Source organism: Capra hircus, chromosome 17 (assembly GCF_001704415.2).
Source record: "Capra hircus breed San Clemente chromosome 17, ASM170441v1, whole genome shotgun sequence".
Lineage (NCBI taxonomy): Eukaryota > Metazoa > Chordata > Mammalia > Artiodactyla > Bovidae > Capra > Capra hircus.
This window is the reverse complement of record NC_030824.1, coordinates 29070803-29090413: the sequence shown is the minus strand read 5'-3', so window position 1 is coordinate 29090413 and position 19611 is coordinate 29070803. Positions and strand designations below refer to the sequence as shown.

The 19611-nt window shown below is 37.2% G+C and overlaps 1 protein-coding gene across 1 annotated transcript in view; it reads right to left on the bottom strand.

Moving 5' to 3' along the window:
* Positions 11435 to 19611, bottom strand: part of GLRB (glycine receptor beta) — a 113132-nt gene continuing 104955 nt past the window's right edge. Inside the window, exon 10 of the mRNA XM_018061476.1 lies at positions 11435 to 13890. Coding sequence (XP_017916965.1) covers positions 13594 to 13890 — 297 coding nt within the window. The 3' untranslated portion in view covers positions 11435 to 13593. The remainder of the gene's footprint in view (positions 13891 to 19611) is intronic.

The following is a 19611-nucleotide window of genomic DNA, read 5'->3' as shown; positions in this document are numbered from 1 at the left end:
AATGTTGTAAATATCTGCTATCCCCAAATTCATATGTTGAAATGTTGATACCCCAACCCCCATGTAATGGTATTTGGAAACTGAGGTTTAAGGAGGTCATTAGGTCATGAGGGTGGAGCTCTCTTGAAGGGGATTAGTGCTGTTATACAAGTGGACAGAGAGCTGGCCAGCTCTCTTTCTGCCATGTGAGGGTGAAAGAGACAGGAAGACACTCCTCTGTAACCAGGAAGGAGCCATCTCCAAGAACCTGACCACACCAGCACCCTGATTTTGGGCCTAAATCCTCCATAATCATGAGCAATAATAGATGTCTGTGGTTTAAGCCACCCAGTCTATGGTGATTTGTTAAAGCTTAAGCTCTGTACCTATGGGTATTTCTCTACACATGCTGCTGCTGCTGCTGCTAAGTAGCGTCAGTCGTGTCCAACTCTATGCTATCCCATAGATGGCAGCCCACCAGGCCCCTCCGTCCCTGGGGTTCTCCAGGCAAGAACACTAGAGTGGGTTGCCATTTCCTTCTCCAATGCATGAAAGTGAAAAGTGAAAGTGAAGTTGCTCAGTAGTGCCGAACTCTTAGCGACCCCATGGACTGCAGCCTACCAGGCTCCTTTGTCCATGGGATTTTCCAGGCAAGTGTACTGGCATGGGTCACCAGTGCCTTCTCTGTCTCTACACATAGGTAGATAAATAATCTAGGAGAGATTATTTGAGAGCATTAGAGAACAAGGAAAATGCTAATTAGAGTCCCATATCCCTAGATGGTGAAGGAAAATAAACAGGTGCTACTTGTAACACACGGAGCTTGAGATCTGTTTCATGGTTTGACATCTAACTTAAACAATTCTCTGGACAGTTCTGGTTAGGTGCATGCATGGCAGAGATAGAAGTAAAACACAGAAAGCTTCAGGATGTGTGGGTTTAATTTATAATGGCACAGACACTCTAGCAGGCACAAAGGAAATAAGATAGAAGAGTGGGGTATCAAGATATACATCCCAACAAAATGGGACATTCTGCAAGTGTCAAAATGCCCTGGAGGACTTGGTGTATGTGGAAGGATTTAGATTCACCCTAAAGAGCATGTGAGTCCAAAAGAATAAGACAAAGTGAGTATGGATGCAACTGGGCATTTTTCCTGCTAGAACCTTTTGGCAGGTAGAAAAGAAGAGCTGCTCTTGATGTCTGGAATGATGGGGTAGGGGAACGGACTGTGCATTTTATGAGTTGGGACAGAATGGAACTGAGATACATTCAAGAGTGAGAGTGTGTTTCAGTGTACTGCATATAAATAAATAAGTGGAACAATCTGTTGAGACTAAGTCTTCTTTCTGTGGGCCATCTGGTTCATATTAATTAGCATACACTTATTTTATTTGATCTTTAAATAGGCATTCCCTTAAAGAGCACCTAATGTAACATTCATGTGAAATTGTTTCAGATATACATGAAATAGGTACACTGTAGGAGTTCCTAAAGAGCAAAAATGGAGTATCTCTTGGTTGCAAATAAAATACCAATTAATGTGACATACTATATGTATGTATATATGGCTGGCCTGGTGGCTCAGACAGTAAAGAATCTGCTTGCAATACAAGAGACTGAGGTTTGATCCCTGGGTTGGGAAGATCCCCTGGAGAAGGGAATGACTACCCACTCCAGCATACTTGCCTGGAGAATCCCATGGACAAGGAACCTGGGGTTACAGTCCATGAGGTTGCAGAGAGTTGGACATGACTGAGCAAATAACATTTTTTAACAAATATACATATACAAATATATACATATATTTGCATAAACCTATTCACACAAACACACGTATATACATACATCCATATAATATACATTCATATGTCTGTATGTATGTATGTATTTTTAAAATCTAGTATCTTCTTGGAATTATGCTTATGTTTTAAGTATTTAGCAAGCCTTCTTCAATAAATGGATAAATACTGTGACTATAATATCAAACATATTACCTTAAGGAGAGTTAAACATGGTTTTATTACCTAGAGGTTGGTCTCACACATTTTTAATGTGAACTCTGAATGCAGCACATTACCATCTATACAGAACTAGTTAATTGGATATTTTTTAATTGAGAATAACCATTGTTCAGTAGTTGAATTACAAATCTTCAAAGAAGGAGAATACAATAAAATATTTACACAACAATACTATTGAACATAATTTAGTGTTCTCTCTTTGTTTCTGAAAGAATTTTGCAAAGATGTATTTTTCCAGGATGATCATTATGAGCATTAATTATCTTTTATTAGTACCATACATGCATGAGTTATAAGAGATCATGTAATACATGAATCACTTCCATACATGCATGAGTTATTATAGCCTTCATTTGTACAGCCTGTTTAATGCATCTTGGAAATTCTTTTCCTTATTCTTTTTTTTAAATTCTGAAGCGTTCTCATTTATTTATTTTTCTTTTTATAGGATAAATGTAAAATATTACCCTTAACTATGTAGATTCTGAATTTTGGACATTCCATTGGCCGCAGCCTAATTCCTAAATTATGGGTCTCCAATTAAATAATCCAAACACTCCTTAAAATATTCCAAGAACATTTTAATGTACATTGATATTTCCTGCTATTGCTACTCTCTTTAAATTGTTTTATATTCAAAATCGAGCTCAATGATTATGGATGTCAGTGCACATTATTAGCTAATAGAGAGATTTTGCACTAATGAAGGAATTTTGAAAGTTTGAAACTTCATTAAAAGTCGCGTAGTGCTAGAAATAGTGTAGTAGTAAAAATAGATAAAAGGAGATAATAATAACCATGCTTTTCAGCACACTTACTCTGCACTGGGAACTCTGCTGAGTCTAAGTATAATAATACATTATATCCTCACATTAATGTTACTATGTTCTTTCCATTGGGGAAAGTGAGGCTCAGGATGTTAAAAAATTTGCCAACATTTACTCTAGTGAATGGGACGCTACCTCAGACTACCTGCTTCAAAGTCTTTTGTTGTAAAACACTGCAAAAGATAGAATTGTATGCTGTAATTGGTAATTTTTAGGTTGTTTTTAATCCCTCTTTGAAAATAGGGTAATTGAGAAGAAGATTCTTTAACAAGGTCGGCAGGGTTGTAAATGACAAACCCAAAGATATAACTACACACTATTATTTCTTTTAGCCCAATCTTTCTACTCTCTCCTGCTCCCTCTGTGACTACATACTGGATAGGCTTCTGACACAGCATAGACTCTGTGATTATTTCTGTAGGATGCATGTCCCATGTATATTTCTTGGGAAATTTCACATTTTTATTTGGACATTTAAGTTAATTCCTTGGAAATTTGAATGCTTCTGAGATGCCAGTGGACTGATAGGAGACTCTAGTGATTTTTGAATGAAAGGGCTTTTGCGTATACAAAGGAATTAACCACAGACAGGCAGCTGGGCTTAGAAAGAGGCTTTATAATAGTCCAAGGCAAAATTTATTAGGTATTCCTGCTAATGAGTTCCATGTTATATTTTCTCAGTGAGTGAAATATCATCTTTGTAGCTGACAAGCCAGCAGATTCTGACTTAGATTTATGAAAAAATGCTTAACTTTGTTAGTAAGCAGCAGAGATGCTCCTGCTCTTGTGTATCAAGTTCATGTCCTCAGGAGGTTTCTAAAAGCTTTATGGAACTAGGCTGTGGTCCTGCAAGAAAAGAAGCCAGAGCATTTAATATTTTGAAGTGCCGTGTTCCTTCGGCTACATTTGCAACTCCTATAAACACTTAAAAGTACATCCCTTGAGAACATACAATAAGCTCAGCTGAGACTTTCAAAAGCTAAAATCACTTGCCGCTTCATCTTGTTTACCATCTAACAAAGTAGGTTTTCTGTTATGTGTCAGCCAAGGCATGGGGGCAAGGTAATGCTAATTGATTAATAAAATCCCTATTTGATGAGGTAATTGACTGCATTCTCACTGCATCACAGAGCACTCTGACTCCTGCTCACCTCACTGTGAATCATATTAACTGAACTGCCATTGCCTCAGGCTACGAATGGGACTTTTTTTTTTCCGGAAAATTGTTTCAAGTTATAGGATTAAGATCAGATGGGGATTTTGGTTAAGAAACAAACACTAGGTAAATGTTTTACATCATCAGCTATGGAAAGTTTGCTTTCCTGTTCATTATTTGCTCCGTCACATTAACTAGGAAATAAAATTCAAATGGCACTTTAACTTTTAATGGCAATGTTTCTACACTTTACAGTTAGAACTTTTTCTTTTAGTTAATGTCCAGCTTCAAAATTCTGTGATCTGTAGTAAAATGACCTTTATTTGGCTGAAGCAATTTTTCCTTATTTTTCTTTAAGACAAGGTATTTAATTTTAATGATTTTCTTCTCTTATGTTTTTAAATGATACGCATTATGCATTCTGATTTGTATTATAGTGATTTCTGCAATTAACATACTTTTCTCTCTCATACTGTTGACTATCAATAAGGAATAATTCCACCATTAAAAGTTTTCTTCATTTTAAGCTAACACAAGACCTTGAATATTTTTAAGTACCCAATAAGCATTTATGTATTTACAATTTTTTATTTACTATTCTACACTGAGAAGATTTAGAAAGACTGTTTTGGGCATGATACATGTTCATTTCAGTTCAGTAACTGATTCGGGTCCAACTGTCTGCAACCCCATGGACTGCAGCACATCAGACTTCCCTGTTCATCACCAACTCCATGGGCTTGCTCAAACTCATGTCCAACAAGTCGGTGATGCCACCCAACTATCTCATCCTATGTTGTCCTCTTCTCCTCCTGTCTTTAGTCATTCCCAGAATCAGGGTCTTTTCCAAAGAGTCACTCCTTTGCATCAGGTGACCAAAGTATTGGAGTTTCAGCTTCAGCATCATCCTTCCAATGAATATTCAGGGTTGATTTCCTTTAGGATTGACTGATTTGATCTCCCTGCAGGCCAAAGGACTCTCAAGAGTCTTCTCCAACACTATATTTCAAAAGCATCAATTCATCAGCACTAAGCTTTCTTCATGGTCCAACTCTCACACCCATACATGACTACTGGAAAAACCACAGCTTTGACTAGATGGACATTTGTTGGCAAAGTAACATCTCTGCTTTTTAATGTGCTGTCTAGTTTGGTCATAGCTTTTCTTCTAAGGAGCAAGCATCTTTTAACTTCATGGCTGCAGTGACCACCTGCAGTGATTTTGGAGCCCAAGAAAATAAAGTCTCTCAGTGTTTCAATTGTTTCCCCGTCTATTTGCCATAAAGTTGTGGGACTGGATGCCATGATCTTAGTTTTTTGATACTGAATTTTAAGCCAGCTTTTTCACTCTGCTCTTTCACTTTCATCAATAGGCTCTTTAGTTCCTCTTTGCTTTCTGCCATAAGTGTGGTGTTATCTGCATATCTGAGGTGATTGATATCTCTCCCGGCAATCTTGATTCCAGCTTGTGTTTCTTCCAGCCCAGCATTTCTCATGATGTACTCTGCATATAAGCTAAATAACCAGGGTGATAATATACAGCCTTGACATACTCCTTTCCCAATTTGGAACCAGTCCATTGTTTCATGTCTGATTCTAACTGTTGCTTTTTAACCTACACATAGGTTTTTCAGAAGGCAGGTAATGTAGTCTGGTGTTCCCATCTCTTTAGAATTTTCCACAGTTTGTTGTGATCCACATAGTCAAAGGCTTTAGCAAGAAGAAGACCTTTTTCTGGAATTCTCTTGCTTTTTCTATGATTCAACAGATGTTGACAATTTGATCTCTGGTTCCTCTGCCTTTTCTAAATCCAGCTTGAACATTTGGAATTTCTTGGTCCATGTACTGTTGAAGCCTGGCTTGAAGCATTTTGAGCATTAATTTGCTAGTGTGTGAAATGAATGCAACTGTGCAGTAGCTTGAATATTCTTTGGCATTGCCTTTCTTTGGTATTGGGAAGGAAACTGACCTTTTCCAGTCATGTGCCTACTGCTGAGTTTTCCAAATTTGCTGGCATATTGAGTACAGCACTTTCACAACATCCTCTTTTAGGATTTGAAAGAGCTCAACTAGAATTCCATCACCTCCACTAGCTTTGTTTGTTGTGATGCTTCTTAAGTCCCTGCTTGACTTTGCACTCCAGGATGTCTGGCTCTAGGTGAGTGATCACACCATTGTGGTTATCTGGGTCATGAAGATCTTTTTTGTACAGTTCTTCTTTGCACTCTTGCCACCTCTTCTTAATATCTTCTGCTTCTGTTAGGTCCATACTGTTTCTCTCCTTTATTGTGCCCATCTTCACATGAAATATTCCCTTGGTATCTCTAATTTTTTTTGTAGAGATCTCTAGTCTTTCTCTTTCTATTATTTCCCTCTATTTCTTTGCATTGATCACTGAGGAAGGCTTTCTTATCTCTCCTTGCTATTCTCTGGAATTCTGCATTTAGATGGATATATCTTTCTTTTTCTCCTTTGCCTTTCAGTTCAGTTCAGTTCAGTTGCTCAGTTGTGTCCGACTCTTTGCGACACCATGAATCGCAGCACACCAGGCCTCCATGTCCATCACCAACTCCCGGAGTTCACTCAGACTCGCGTACATCGAGTCAGTGATGCCATTCAGCCATCACATCCTCGGTCGTCCCCTTCTCCTCCTGCCCCCAATCCCTCCCAGCATCAGAGTTTTTTACAATGAGTCAACTCTTCGCATGAGGTGGCCAAAGTACTGGAGTTTCAGCTTTAGCATCATTCCTTCCAAAGAAATCCCAGGGTTGATCTCCTTCAGAATGGACTGGTTGGATCTCCTTGCAGTCCAAGGGACTCTCAAGAGTCTTCTCCAACACCATAGTTCAAAAGCATCAATTCTTCGGCGTTCAGCCTTCTTCACAGTCCAACTCTCACATCCATACATGACTACTGGAAAAACCATAGCCTTGACTAGACAGACCTTAGTCGGCAAAGTAATGTCCCTGCTTTTGAATATGCTATCTAGGTTGGTCATAACTTTTCTTCCAAGGAGTAAGCATCTTTTAATTTCATGGCTGCAGTCACCATCTGCAGTGATTTTGGAGCCCAAAAAAGTAAAGTCTGACACAGTTTCCACTGTTTCTCCATCTATTTTTCTCAGCTATTTATAAGGCCTCCTCAGACAACCATTTTGCCTTTTTGCCTTTCTTTTTCTTGGGTATGGTCTTGATCACTGCCTCCTGTACAATGTCACAAACCTCCATCCATAGTTCTCAGGCACTCTGTCTATCAGATCTGATCCCTTGAGTCTATTTGTCACTTCCACTGTATAATCATAAGGGATTTGAGTTAGTTTATACCTAAATAGCCTAACGATTTTCCCTAGTTTCTTTAATTTGAGTCTGAATTTTGCAGTAAGGAGTTCATCATCTGAACCACAGTCAGTTCCCAGTCTTATTTTTGCTGCAATGACTATAACCAACTTGATTTCGGTATTAACCATCTGGTGATGTCCATGTGTAAAGTTATCTCTTGGGTTGTTGGAAGATGGTGCTTGCTATGACCAGTGCCTTCTCTAGGCAAACTCTGTTAGTTTTTGCCCTGTTTCACTTTGTTCTCCAAGGCCCAACTTGCCTGCTACCCAGGTATCTCTTGAGGAGAAGGGCATGGTAACCTACTCCAGTATTCTTCCCTGGGAAATCCCATGGACAGAGAAGCCTGGGGCACTACAGTCCATAGGGTTGCAAAGAGTCGGACATGATTGAGTGACTAACACACACACACACACACACACACACACACACACACACACACAGGTATCCCTTGACTTCTGGTTTGAGAAATTAAAAAAATACTTATGGGAGTCAAAATGCACTTATTTTTTGGAGTACAGAAATTCCAAGTAGAACAGAATTCATGAATTTTCTCATTGCTCTTACTGGGTAAGTACAAAATTTAATAATACGTGTGTGTGTGTGTGTGTGTGTATAGAGAGAAAATGCATGTCTGTGTCAAAATTAAAAATATCAAGTTTATGCATATTACACACACTGACATTATAATCACCTTTGAATATGGCATCTCTATTACCCATTAATATCAATCACAAGAAAGTCTGTAAAGTATAGATATATACTCCATTGATGTAAAGAAAGAACTGGACACTAACCTTTTAAAAGGTTAAGACTAGTTTCATAAAAAAAAAAGTTAGAGGGGAGTGACTGAATGCTAGATCATTGATATGTTGTATAAGCATATGAATTTAATTTGAAAATATAAGTGGCAAATTCTGCTTTTCTAAAGCAAGGTAATGATATTCTAACAATAAATCCTTATTAAAGGTTATAAAAATTGTTTTAAACTATTTCTTATCTTAGGCTTGGTACTTTAAAATTTTATACCCAACTGTTTATTGAAACTGAAATTTTCCATTATATGGATGATGATAAATTGAGTGGTTTTAGAGCAGCTTAATCTTTATGCTGCATATGTAATGGTAAATATTTTAATTTCATTATTTAATAGAGAGGAAACTGCATAACTGAAAAATGCTTAATGTTGAATGAAAACACTTCAGTTAAAATAAGTATTTGAAGACACACCATCCAAGAACGATCCACTTTAGAGAAATAATGAGACGTAAAATTAACCACTAGCCTAAAAGGAAAGGAACCTGGCTGAACTTAGCATTCCTGCCAGTGCTAAGTGTGAAACGTAAAGGTCAGCTTCGGTTTGGTTGGCATTTAAGATGTGAGCAGTATGAAATGGCTACAAAATAAGTTAAACATTTAACAATCTGAATTTTATATGTCAGAGAGTGGATTTTTTACTTAGCTCATTGGGCAACACAAAGCTCTAAAGATACCTGAGCAGAATGCCATGATCTCAGCTTTGTGTGTGTGTGGGGTGAAGGGTGGGTGTGTAATCTCTAACTTTTCCTTGTTCTAAATTCAAGTGAGGATTTTCATTCTGGAATTGACTTTCCTGTCTTTTTTTTTTTTTTTTTTTAATGGCTGTCCTGGTTCTTCTTTGCCATGCCAGCTCTTCTCTGGTGGTGGCGAGCAGCAACTACTCTGTAGGTGCGGTGTGTGGGCTCCTCACTGTGGTGGCCTCTCGTTGCAGAGCACAAGCTCTAGGGCGTGCGGGCTTCAGCAGCTGCTGCACGTGGGCTCAGCAGTTGAGGCTCCCAGGTTCTGGAGCGTAGGTTTAACAGTTATGGCCCACAGGCTTAACTGCTCTGGAACATGTAGAATCCTCTCAGAACAGGGACTGAACCCATGTCTCCAGAATTGGCAGGCAGATTCTTTACCACAGAGCCACCAGTGAAACTGACTTTCACCTTTATTTTAAAGAAATTAACATCATGGCAAACAAGTAAAGAATGTGATATTGGATTGCATCCTGATCAAAAAAAGAAAAAAAAAAAAAAGGTGGGACAATGGGCAAATTTGAATAAAGTCACTAGAGTATACTAACTCATCAATGTCAATTTCTTGATCTGGGTACCTAATGCGTGCGTACTTAGCCACTTCAGTCATGTCAGACTCTCTGCCACCCTATGGACCATGGCCTGCCAGGCTCCTTTGTCCATGGGATTCTTCAGGTGAGAGTACTGGAGTGGGCTGCCATTTCCTTCTCCAACGATTAAGTATGAAGTGAGTGAAGTGAAGTCGCTCAGTCGTGTCTGACTCGTTGCAACCCCATGGACTGCAGCCTACGAGGCTCCTTCATTTGTGGAATCCTCCAGACAAGAGTATTGGAGTGGGTTGTCATTTCCTTCTCCACTTTACCTAGTACCACTGTAATTATGAAAGGAGTTTCTTGTTTAGGAAACACACATTGAAGGGTGTAAGTGTAAAGGAACATCATCATATCTGCTACTTTCTTTTAAATGTTTCAGAAAAAAAGTTTCTCCTTAGCACACACAAAGTGAGAGAAAGAAAATAAAGCAACTGTCATGAAATACTAACCTTTGGGCACCTGGATGAATGGTGCACAGGAATTCTTTGTAATATTTTTGCACGTTTTTTGAAAGTTTGAAACAATCTCAAAAAAGTGTTTAAAAAAGAAAAGTAGTATGTCCACAGCATACAACAGGTTAAGAGATGGCTAGGCTGTGAATGTTTGCACACAGCATCCTGACAATCTACTTTAGAGGAGTTTTGGAAGGACTTTTAGCAGAAACTACCAGAATTTAATGGGCTTTCCAAGTGGCACTAGTGGTAAAGAATCTATCTGCCAATGTAGGAGAGGCAAGAGATGTGGGTTGGAGTAGGAAATGGCGCCCCACTCCAGTATTCTGGCCTGGAATCTTCCAGGAGCAGAAGAGCCTGGCAAGCCACATACCATCCATTGGGCCACGAGTTGGTCAAGACTGAGCACACACACCAGAAATTAAAACAGACATTTTTCAACTCGGTAACTCCTCTTCTGATATCTACCTTGTGGAAATATATCCATATGTGAGCAAAAACATTTAGTGCAATGCTGTTTTGCATTAGAAGGGATAAACAGAATGTCCCTGATGGTCCAGTGGCTAAAAGTCTATCCCAAAGCAGGGGTTCCAGGTAAATGACTGATCCCTAGATTCTAGCTGCTGCAACTAAAGATGCCATGTGCCACTAAGATCTGGTGCAGCCAAATGAATTTTTTTAAAAAAAAAAAAAGATAATTTTTTTAAAAAGAAAGCAAAAACAATAAAAATTTGTGTTTAAAAAGTAGCTAAATTCAGGTACATTCACACTGAAGAATAATAGGAGGCCAAATATAGATGTGAAGAAGGAAATGGCAACCCACTCCAGTATTCTTGCCTGGAGAATCCTATGGACAGAGGAGCCTGGTAGGCTACAGTCCACGGGATCGCAAAGAGTCGGACACGACTGAGCAACTTCACTCACTCAAATATAGGTGTATGGACATCTGATATGACTCCAAATAGAAAGATCCCCAATAGATGAAAAATTAATAAACTGAAGAACTGTACATATGGTAAAATTCCATTGATATTAAATTGTCCTTTATATTTAAAAAGTAGATACAGGTTGTAGATGCTTAGAGTAAGGTCTAGATGCTCAAAGACAGTGGTGACCTCTGGGAAGAGAGGAGAGTTTGTAGAAAGAAGGTGATAACACCAGCATTAAGTGCTTACTTTAAATACATCTGTTTTTCTAATGCAACAAGATATCTATGTATTACTTATGCAATCAAAAAATAAACATCACAAAGTAAATTCAAAAACAGAGTTATGAAGGAGGGAGCCTTCAGACTGCTGTAACAGTCTGATGAACATAACAGGGAAACAAATTGGGTGGTGTTTGCAGAAATGGAGACCAGGGAGAGAAATAAGGGAGAGAAGTTTAGGGCTTGGAACTTGACATCGGGTACCATGTGAGAAAGGAAGGTGGATGGACTTCAGAGGACTGAAATAGTGAGTTGTTTTTTGTTTTTTTTTTTAATCAGGAACAGAAAATAAGAGAAGCCACTGATTTGTAAGGAGAAGATCATTTTTATTTTGGAAAGATCAAATTTGCAACACTGATATCCAGGTAAATACTGCAAGTTTCCTAGAAAGACATAATATTTAAAGTACACAGATCAGAACTACCCTGGGGTTAACTGGCTAAATTCTCAACGTAACGATAGAAAGCAACTGTTAGTGGACACTGATTGTGCTGCATTATGATCACTGTGTAATGTTCTATTTGTAGTTATATGTACACACTTAATCCTGGGGTGGCTATTTGTATATATTTGGGTAGTAAAATGGATCTTAGGAGGCTGCAATATTATATTACAGAAAGAAATTCATTCACATTATTTTCAAGAAATAAATTCTTACAAAATGAGAGCTATTTTCCATTGGGTACATATCCCACTTAAAACTGTATGGAAATCAAACTCCCTAATATGAATGAAATTTGCAAGGGTAAAGAAAAGAGACTATAAGGAAGTATAATTATTATTAATACAAATTTAAATGGTCTAAGTCTTTTTCAAGACACTTTTTTCCTATCACAGTACCATTAAGATACTACTGCCCTGGGTCCTAGCAGGATGTTAAGTCTACCGATAGGGTGACTTGTGGCAATTTTAAAATGATTCAGATGGCTAAGCTTTTGCAACTAGAGGGTGCTGAAAGACCACAGAGGATTAGATACATCTCATTTTGTAAAGATTTAGTAATCAGTGACTCTTTTACAAATTAAAGTCTTCAATAAAATAGCCTTGAAATATAGGTTGCAGTTTGCATAAACTGTATGTAAACACACTTTATTATTGAATTAACCATCCAAGATCTCAGCTGCTATGAAATTCTTCACATAATGTAAATATACTTATTTGGCCTCATGTTTATGTTACGTGGATTACTGATAGTCCTAGTATCAGCTATGGAGAAATAAAAAGGTACTTTGGCTCTGATATTACTAGGAAATTCAAGTCTTATAGACCAGAAAGTACTTATTTTCAAGTTGGAACAAGATCAAAGCAAGTAAATTTAAGTAGTCCAGACTTTCAGCAAGAAAGAAAATCCAACTAGAGGTGAGGCCTAATGAAGTAATCATTTACTTAATTGTTAAATGTTTTGTAACAAGTCAAACATTATTCAAATAAGAAAAAAGGAAATGAAAAAAATGAATTTTACTTTAAAATATGCTAGCATTTTAATAAAATAAAGAAGCTAAAATCTTTTAATGATTTTAATTTAATGATTATGGATTTTTCTTCCTAACTCAAGTTACTTCTAGTAATAAGGTATTTTCTTCTTGGTTTCTTAAAAATGGTATGAAATCACAATATTCATTACTATATTCCAATTTAAAATATTTATGACTCTTTAAGGCACAATGATTCTGTATACTCTGTATCAACAAAATAAAATTCGTGAAAATATATTTAGGTTTTAAAGTGGACTAAATAGAGTTTCTTTTATCAGAAATATTTAATCAATATATCTACTTTCTTATCAGAAACCAGAATTCAGCACGAATGTAGGTAAATCTAGATTTCCCTTTGTTTCAAAAATGCTTACTGGATTTTATTTTCTGGCATTGCCAACATGGGCACACTTTAAAATTAGCTGACTTTACAAATTAGGAATCTTTTTGAACTTTATTTCTCCACAGCCCCCACATAATTATAGCTGATATATTTCTACTTATAAAGTTATACCATATGTAATATAATTTTGCTTTATCTGTAATAATACCATCTAAAATTATACAAGAATAAGATGGCTTTCTCTGAAAGTTACAAGGAAGATTTGAAATGCTACATACATTGGGATGCTGATCTTAACAGGGTTCAGCGTGCATACCATTTTATTATCAGAATTATCAGAAGTGTTTGCAATTTACACTAACTGGAGAGAAATGTTTGGGTTTTATTTTATGTAGTATGCTTATCCTTCATTTATTCCTGAAGCAATTATGTTTGCTTTACCTAAGTACATCATGATTAGAGCACAGACGTAACACAGTCATGCTGCCATTCCACATGAGGGTGCCATATTTGTGTTACAATCCCATGGCATCCAAAATGCAATACACTGCTATGAAAATGCAAAGATTGTTCACAGGTTGGCATTTATGAACGAGGTTGGTCACAATGCAATGGGATTTTACTTCATATGAATGGAAAGGGTTTATCATAAATATATAGACCAGTAGATAACGTTGAAGAATAAGAAGCAGAAAGGAAACAAGGCTCTCGCGTAAAGGTCAATTCTCTTTGCTGCTGTCGGAATAACGGGTTTGGCAGGAGGCGGCTTCTTGTTGTTCTTGGCCTGAGACTTCCCAAGTCCGTTGTTGACCTCAATGGGTTTTCCATAGCAGTCATAATTGGACAATTCAAAATCTCTCGGTAAGCTTCCCACGATGCTGAAGTCGTTAGATCTCAGATCAGACTTGGACGTACAAACCTTTTTGCATCTGGTCTCACCAACCTGAGAATAACAATTAAAGACAGAGGGTATTGAGAATTTTTCTATTTATAAAGAATCTTCAAAAATGTATTTTTTTAAATTTGATGGTTTATTCAGTTGGCTAGTGTCTCATTTAATCCACTAACAGAAATAATAGTCCACTGATTAAACCACATAATTACTTGAACATGCAGGGCTCTAAAATGTTGCCTATGTAACAAGGCTTAAGTCATGGACATAAACTTTCAGGAGGTTGTTTTATGTTAAGGGATCAAGGTATCTATCGTCGTTTATCTTAGGTGCTTCCAGGCTTGTGAGAGTTCTCAGCTGAAAGACTGATTAATAATAAAAATCCAACATTGAACTATGACACATATCATTAGTAGACGATACAGAATACAAACATCTTCTGGTGCTTCTAACCTTTGACTTTCCTAGGGATTCTATTTCCAAATTGAGTGGTTTATAAATGACTGAAGCATGTATCCCTTCAGTGAGACAGACTGCATCTATAAACCACACTCACAAAGAACTAAAAATGGTCACAATGATCATGAACCAAAGACTGATGAATGAACGGCACTCACCACTTGTTGACTAAAGATAAAATAGCTAGAGAATCCAAAGAAATTGGGTATATTTCAACCAGATCATATCCTACAGAAAATATTCAGTTGATCATCTCTGAATTTCTAAATTTGACTCAATTTCCTATAATATACAAAATCATTATTTCACACTGAACTCTCTCTGGCCATCAGAAAAGTTCCTGGAAAAGACAGATGTATAGTGCTGACCAGTGGTTTAAGCAGTGCCTCCACTGCTTAATCTACCACTGTCCTTACTTTCAACCTTCGTGATTCACCTTTGGAGTCTTCACTAAAATATTTACTACTTTTACCAAAAAAGGAACCCATGTTACCATAACTCTCAGTATACTAGAGTTACACTAGGTTTTGCCTTATTATTATAATATGTTGAGTAATTTTTTGAATTCTATTTATATTTACTAGATTACACCTGGGTAAAAATGACGCTCAATGTAAGACATAAACAAATTATTCTCCAGCAGTCTTCCAGGTACCAGGACACTGTCCTTTATCTGAACAGACATTGAGGCATGTTTTCTGGGCCAAGTCAAGTGGCAGTGTTTAGAGGTGGATAGCAAAGACAACCAACATACATTGAGTCAAAAAACAAGTGAAAACATGTTTACACATCATCCTGGCTTTGTGCATTTAAGTTATTTCTATATTTTTCAATCTTGAACAAGCACTAGTAATGCTTCTTAAAGCTGGTTTACAAATGTTGGCTTTACCATTATATTAGACCACATAGATATTTGTACAGTCCTGTTGGGTAAGAACTTTTGAAAAAGATGTTTAGGTAAATAAATAGTTTAGGTAATATCATAGGACAAAAGCACACAAGAAGTGGACTTCCCTGCTGGTCCAGTGGTTATGAATCTGCCTTCCATTGCAGGGAACATGGGTTCGACTGCTGGCTGGGGAGCTAAGATCTCACATACTGCACAGAAGCTAAGCCTGTACACTCACAGCTACTGAGCTCACGCGACTCAACTAGAGAAGCCCACGCACAGCAGCAGAAGACGCCATGGGTCTCAACTAAGACCCAGCGCAACCAAAGAAAGAAATAATAACACGCACCACAGCAGAAGACGCCATGGGTCTCAACTAAGACCCAGCGCAACCAAAGAAACAAATAATAACACGCACCACAGCAGAAGATGCCATGGGTCTCAACTAAGACCCAGAGCAACCAAAGAAACAAATAATAAACAGGGAGTATACAAGAGACTGTTAATAAGTGGGAATGAGATGGAGGCTCTGGAAGTTCATCCTTCTTGAGCGTCTTATATGTTAAAACAAAAAGGGGGGGGGGAATCATCAACATATTAAAATATTTAGAAAATGCCTATCTAGCTTCATCCTGGTTTGATTGGACTTTGAGCTAAAGGAAGCAAACCTGAAAAAAGGGGATCCTGATCCCCATTTTTTAATGTGCAATTTCAGTCACCCCAGTGTGAGAGCTCAATGGGGCTTAAAGGGGAATTATGTCTTGATGGAGTCACTACTGATCCAGAGTCTGATCCAAATCAATTTTACACAGCATCTAGGAAAATGTCTGGAGAAAATAAAGACTCATCAATATAATGAGACAGAACAACGCTAGCAACTAGAATCGAAGTAATTTAAATGCAACTTTGGGGAATCATTCATATATATGCATGAATACATATATTTAAAATTTACTCCCATGTCATCTATTGAAATTCTCCAATTTGAAATTTTAAAAGGTCACTTTCAGCAAGCAGTCCATCATCACATACACAAACACACACACACACACACACACACACACACATTTCCACTCACACACCCTCCCAGTAAGTGTCACAAACAGAAGACACAATTTGAAGCTCCAGTTTTTCAGTGTAGTTTGAAGTATGTGTAAGCGAACTGCATAAAAATTGAATCACAACCTGCACTGGAACAGAAATTGGGAACAGCCTCTATGTAACAAACCTTTGCATTATTCTCACTCTCAGAGCAGCCTTCTGTGGGTACTTCAGACCCTTCCTCCCTTTAGAATCCTCCACTCCAAAAGCACTAATGATGCTTTGGAATCCACATATCAAAAGAAAGGAGGACTTAAGCTTCTGAAAGTAAATCAGGAAGCATGATGCTTATCAGTTTCTTTTTCTTACTTTTTCACAAAGAAGGCTGTACACGTTTACTACAGAAATGCATTTACTCTGAGCTGTATTTTATTCATGACTTCACGAATGATTTCATTATCTGTAAGTAACCAGACAAGTAGCCAAACTTATATACCATAATCGAAGTCATACATTTAAACACCTCAAATTTTCTAGTTTTTAAACATAATTTATTCTTATTAATAGATTTTGCTGGCACTCCAGTACTCTTGCCTGGAAAATCCCATGGACGGAGGAGCCTGGAGGGCTGCAGTCCATGGGGTCGCTGAGGGTCGGACACGACTGAGTGACTTCACTTTCACTTTTCACTTTCATGCACTGGAGAAGGAACTGGCAACCCACTCCAGTGTTCTTGCCTGGAGAATCCCAGGGACAGGGGAGCCTGGTGGGCTGCCGTCTATGGGGTCGCACAGAGTCAGACACGACTGAAGTGACTTAGCAGCCAGCAATGTTAATCATTATAAAATTGTATTAATATCTATACAGTTTATTAAAAATGCAGACAATGCATGTTATTTATTCTGAAAGACTGTTTAAATATAGTAAATACCTAAAAGAAGAATAATTACTTCAATGTTAAAGTGATAACATGAAAAAGTACCCCTAAAAGCTTCAGTTTGGTTATACTAAATTTTTAATCATTTAATTTATTAAACCCTCTTCTATAAATGTATTTGGAGATTTTGGTATTTGAAATGAGGAGTGTGAGTATGTGTGTGTGTGTGTTGGGGGGGAGAATGTCTACAATGGAAGTAATTTTCAATGATGTGACAGAATTGAGTAAGGAGTTAAATTAGGTTCGCTACCACTCATAATTCTTTATCTAGTTAACTGGTCTCATCTTCTGATCATCAAAGACTTTATACAAACACAACTTTCTTTGGTTATCACTCTGCACATTGATATCAAATCAAACCTTTACACAAGAGTACAAAGATAAAATAAATACTATTTTGTACTTACAAAATAAATACTATTTAATAAATACTTTAAATAAATATTATTTAGTAAATACTATTATTGACAAAATAAATACTATCTTAAGCATCATAATATTATATGCATAGGGATTAAATGAACTACTTAAAGTAAGACAGTAACCCTCCTTAACACATTCTTAAAGGTGATCTTGGTACTATGATTCTCTAATTTATAATTCCCCCATTGCTCCTCTTATGAACATATGACTCATTTACTTTCATCATATAAAGTTGTCATTTCTGAAAATTACTGGTAGCAAAAATGAGGCATTAGTGCTACAATAATGAGACTGTCGAGGATGAAAAATGATGCACATAAGAACTTCCAAAGGCTCCCAGCTGTAGCCTCTAAGATTGTCTTTGTGGTCCTTCCCAGCTTGAATCTTCACACATGCAAAAGTGAATCACAGTCAACAACGTTTTTTTTTTTTTTTTTTAATTTTAGGGAGATGTTGGCTGGAACAAAAAATAAACTCTTTTTCTCTTTTTTTCAATGATGATATTTCTTGGCCAGAAGACTTAGGTGTGATTTCATGGTGATAAAGGTATCCTCCACAGATGATAAAGATTCTGAGAAGGGAATAACTCCTATATACTTAACCATATTTAAATCAATTCTTATTTTAAAGTACATATCATTATCATAAAGAAATAGCAATCATATTCATGCTGCATGAAATGCAGCTCTGACTCATCTGGTGGATGCTAGTGGTGGTTTAGTCACTAAGTCATGTCTGACTCTTGCGACCCCATGGACCCCTGCCAAGCTCCTCTGTCCATGGGATTCTCCAGGCAAGAATACTGGAGTGGGTTGCCATTTCCTTTTCCAGAGGATCTTCCCGACCCAGGAATCAAACCTTGGTTTCCTGCATTGCAGGTAAATTCTTTACTGAGCTATGAAGGAAGACTATGAAGGACACTAGGGGCTGGAAATAGTTTCATGTGAACAGCAGTAAGTCCTCAACTGTTTTGACTGAATAAAAGTAGAAATATATGAATGAAACAAATCAATAAACAAAATATTAGGATTTGTGGAGGAAGTACCAGATTTGGGGAAGGGAGAAACCTAAACAATTATATATGCCTGATGGCAAGTGATCTTAAAAATCAGTATCAAAATATTTCTACAATTCAAGTTTCACTGTGTTTTCATTAATCACTATTGTTATTCTGTCTGAAAATAAGTGATATATTCCCTGATTGAAGTTACTGAGCAAAAATTTGTATTTTGAAAAGCAAAAATATACTAGAACAAAGTATTTTGAAACTAAAGTCATAATTATATTTTACATCAGCAAATTCAATAAATTAAAAGGGCAATGGTTTTTAAACTTCCTTTTTCATATTTTCTTTCACGTGTCAATGTATAACAATCTTCTGAATCTGTCAGTCTTACACATTTGCTGTAAGTTGGATGTGCCTATTAAGGTTGAGTTATTTTTGGACTCATTTTCATTTTGAAGATTTTCTCAGGATACAAATTTCACATAGGTTCCTGTGCATCTTCAAATGTTCATTTTGTAAGAAATAAGAGTATCTTAAATTGATTTCTGGAGATGAAAAGTGAAAGTCAGTCAGTTGTGTCTGACTTTTTGAGATCTCATGGACTATACAGTCCATGGAATTCTCCAGGCCAGAATACTGGAGTGGGTAGCCTTTTCTTTCTCCAGGGGATCTTCCCAACCCAGGGATCAAACCTAGGTCTCCCGCATTGCAGGTGAATTCTTTACTCGCTGAGAGACTAAGAAAGCCCAGGAATACTGGAGTGGGTAGTCTATCCCTTCTCCAGCGGATCTTCCTAACTGGGGTCGAACTGGGGTCTCCTGCACAGCATTTGGATTCTTTACCAGCTGAGCTACCAGGAAAACCATGGAGATGAAAACCTCTGGTCAACTTTTCAACTCTAAAGCATTATTCTATGACTTTAGTATCAAAATGTTCTAGTAGTTTCAGAATCCAGGCATGTATGCTATTACTCGTTGCTAAAAACATAGAGAATAAAAACATAGGAGTTTTAAAATA